The sequence below is a fragment of the Pterocles gutturalis genome, unplaced genomic scaffold, assembly GCF_000699245.1.
Source record: "Pterocles gutturalis isolate BGI_N339 unplaced genomic scaffold, ASM69924v1 scaffold37833, whole genome shotgun sequence".
In the NCBI taxonomy this organism is placed as follows: Eukaryota; Metazoa; Chordata; class Aves; order Pterocliformes; family Pteroclidae; genus Pterocles; species Pterocles gutturalis.
In genome coordinates, this window is record NW_010119310.1 from 1 (window position 1) to 3,194 (window position 3,194).

The 3,194-nt window shown below is 48.5% G+C and overlaps 1 protein-coding gene across 1 annotated transcript; it reads left to right on the forward strand.

Moving 5' to 3' along the window:
• Positions 1–6: 6 nt before the first annotated feature.
• Positions 7–2,706, forward strand: EXOC8 (exocyst complex component 8). The gene is given in 3 exon segments (XM_010076543.1): positions 7–361; positions 364–1,088; positions 1,745–2,706. Coding segments are annotated over 3 exon segments (1,578 nt in total). The 5' UTR covers positions 7–117; the 3' UTR covers positions 2,354–2,706.
• The last annotated feature ends 488 nt before the right edge of the window (positions 2,707–3,194 follow it).

The window sequence follows — 3,194 nt, forward strand, 5'->3', positions numbered from 1 at the left end:
CAGCGCACCCTCACCACCCTCCTGGAGAAGGTGGAGGGCTGCCGCGACCTCCTGCCTGAGAGCCCCGGCAAGTACCTGGTCTACAACGGGGACCTGGTGGAGTACGACGCCGACCACATGGCGCAGATCCAGCGGGTGCACGCCTTCCTCATGAACGACTGCCTGCTGGTCGCCACTGCCCTGCCCAACCGCCGCGGCGCCTACCGCTATGACGCCCTGTACCCCCTCGATGGGCTGGCCGTGGTCAATGTCAAGGACAACCCGCCCATGAAGGACATGTTCAAGCTGCTCATGTTCCCCGAGAGCCGCATCTTCCAGGCTGAAAACGCCAAGATCAAGAAGGAGTGGCTGGGGGGGCTGGAAACACCAAGCGCACCCGGGCCCTCAGCGAGAAGCGACGCCTAGAGCAGGAGGCCCTGCCCCGGCCTGCCCTGACACCCCCTGAATCCACCAACCCCTTTGAGGAGGATGATGAGGAGGAGGAAGAGCACTCTGTTGAGGAGGAGGTGGTTGACCTCTCACTTGAATGGATCCAGGAGCTGCCAGAGGACTTGGATGTCTGCATCGCTCAGCGGGACTTCGAGGGGGCGGTGGACCTCTTAGATAAACTCAATGAGTACCTGAGGGACAAGCCTGTGAGCCAGCCTGTGAAGGAGTTGCGGGCCAAGGTGGATGAGCGGGTCCGGCAGCTTACAGACGTGCTGGTGTTTGAGCTGTCTCCAGACCGCTCCCTGCGAGGAGGGCCGCGGGCCACCCGGCGAGCCGTGTCCCAGCTCATTCGCTTGGGCCAGTCCACCAAGGCTTGTGAGCTCTTCCTGAAGAACCGGGCAGCTGCAGTGCAGACGGCCATCCGACAGCTGCGCATCGAGGGCGCCACGCTGCTCTACATCCACAAGCTCTGCCACGTCTTCTTCACCAGCCTTCTAGAGACGGCGAGAGAGTTTGAGACAGACTTCGCTGGCAACAACGGCTGCTACTCGGCCTTCGTTGTCTGGGCCCGCTCGTCCATGAGGATGTTTGTAGATGCCTTCAGTAAGCAAGTATTTGATAGTAAAGAGAGCTTGTCGACTGCGGCAGAGTGCGTCAAGGTAAGAGGGTCCAAAGAGGGTGGTGCGACATGATGGCCCAAACACAGGCTGCAAAGCTTGTAAATCCTCTTTTCTAACTGTAGGTTAGTTGTTGGCTCTCGCATGGGTCTCCGGAGGGCTTTCCTGCATCAAAAGGTTAATATTAATTTTGGGTCGGTTTGTGTTTTTTTCAGTTTAACAGAGGAGACCATTAAGATGAAAAAACACATCAAGAAAAAGCCTGCCTTTATCAGAAATGTAATATATGTTTATTCTTAATTTGCCTTTAACCGGTAGGAGGTCCTAAAATTTACATAAGCTACCTCTGAATGATGAGTGTTTTGGAGACTTTTTGTTTGTTTTCCAAGCCTGTCCTGGACTCCATTTCCATATTTTTTTTGCAAAACTAACTTTCTCAGGTTATGGTTTCTTTCAGCTGCTATCAGGAAAAAAAAAAGTGTGTGTGTGTGGTAATTGTCCAGGGTATTTTTGACAGGCAGGGTTTATCTTTCAGTTATTAATATACCATTAATAAGGAATTTCTTAAAGCAGGAGAAATAAGTGAAGTATGACTAACACTTCCCCCTCTTCTGAGAATGATAAATTTGGTAAATGTGTAAGAGGTAAAAGTGGGCCTGCCCACCAGTAACACCCTTTGCTTTTTGTTAATACCCAAGGTAGCTAAAGAGCACTGCAAGCAGCTTAGTGAGATTGGACTGGATCTCACCTTCATCATTCACGCCCTTCTGGTGAAGGATATCAAAGGTGCTTTACAGAGCTACAAAGATATCATCATCGAGGCCACCAAGCACCGCAACTCTGAGGAGATGTGGAGAAGGATGAACCTAATGACTCCGGAGGCACTGGGGAAGCTCCGGGAGGAGATGAGGAGCTGCGGGGTAGGCAATTTTGACCAGTACACAGGTGATGACTGCTGGGTCAACCTTAGCTATACTGTAGTAGCTTTCACTAAGCAGACTATGGCCTTCTTGGAGGAAGCATTAAAGCTTTACTTTCCAGAGCTGCATATGGTTCTTTTGGAGAGTCTTGTGGAAATCATACTGGTGGCTGTCCAGCATGTTGACTACAGTTTACGGTGTGAACAGGACCCTGAGAAGAAAGCCTTCATTAGGCAAAATGCATCCTTCCTGTATGAAACTGTCCTTCCTGTTGTGGAAAAAAGATTTGAGGAAGGAGTTGGAAAGCCAGCCAAGCAGCTACAGGATCTGAGAAATGCTTCAAGATTGATGCGTGTAAATCCAGAAAGTACCACCTCTGTGGTGTGAATGAAGTGACCTAACTGTTCTTATGAACGGAGCGTGAAAGCACTTACTGAAAACGCTGTATATTGAATATATGAACTAAATGGGTTTTTGAGTCCCTGCAAAATGAAGAAGTCTAACTGCTGCATTACAGAAGCTGAAGACTTCCAATCAAAGCCTGCAAGGATGCAATGCTTTTCTTGGTGAATGGGGGTAGGGGAGGGAGAAGTAAGGTCAAGGTCACATGTCCTTCGAGAGCATATCCTGTAAGAATGGTTTGTGTAGTGTTTGTGGCTTGGGAAATACTATCCTGTACAATTTTTGGCCAAATGTTTGTAAAAGTCTTAAATATATGTACACCATATGGCAGGAAAAGATCACTTCTCATCATGTCGCTGTAGGAATTTTTTTTAAGGGAGTGTTCTGGTAGGAGGGGAAGTGCTGAAATGCTCCCAGGGTGTGGTATTCGATGAGGCATGTCCACCACCCAGATGTGACTCAGCACTGCAGATAAACACATAGATTTGCACAGTCTGATTTGTTTGGGAGCAAAGCAGACTCTTCAGTTTCTTCAACATTCAAATTCTCTTCATTAATTTCAGAGGCATATCTAAATTAAGAATGTTTTTTGTATAGGTTTTTGTGTTTGCGTGAAGGGGTGTCTTCTATTTAATAAGCTGGCCTGTTGGCTTACATTGCAGCTCTCTGAAAATAAACCTGCTGCTGTCAGAAACATTTGTTCCCTTCAGAGGACAAGTGAGAATAACTTTTTTCCCTTCCCCTTTGTGTTCCCCTTCCTTTTTTTCTCATGGACTTCACTGGGGTTGAGTCCATTTGGTGAAGTATGCACTCTTTCTTGAGGTGC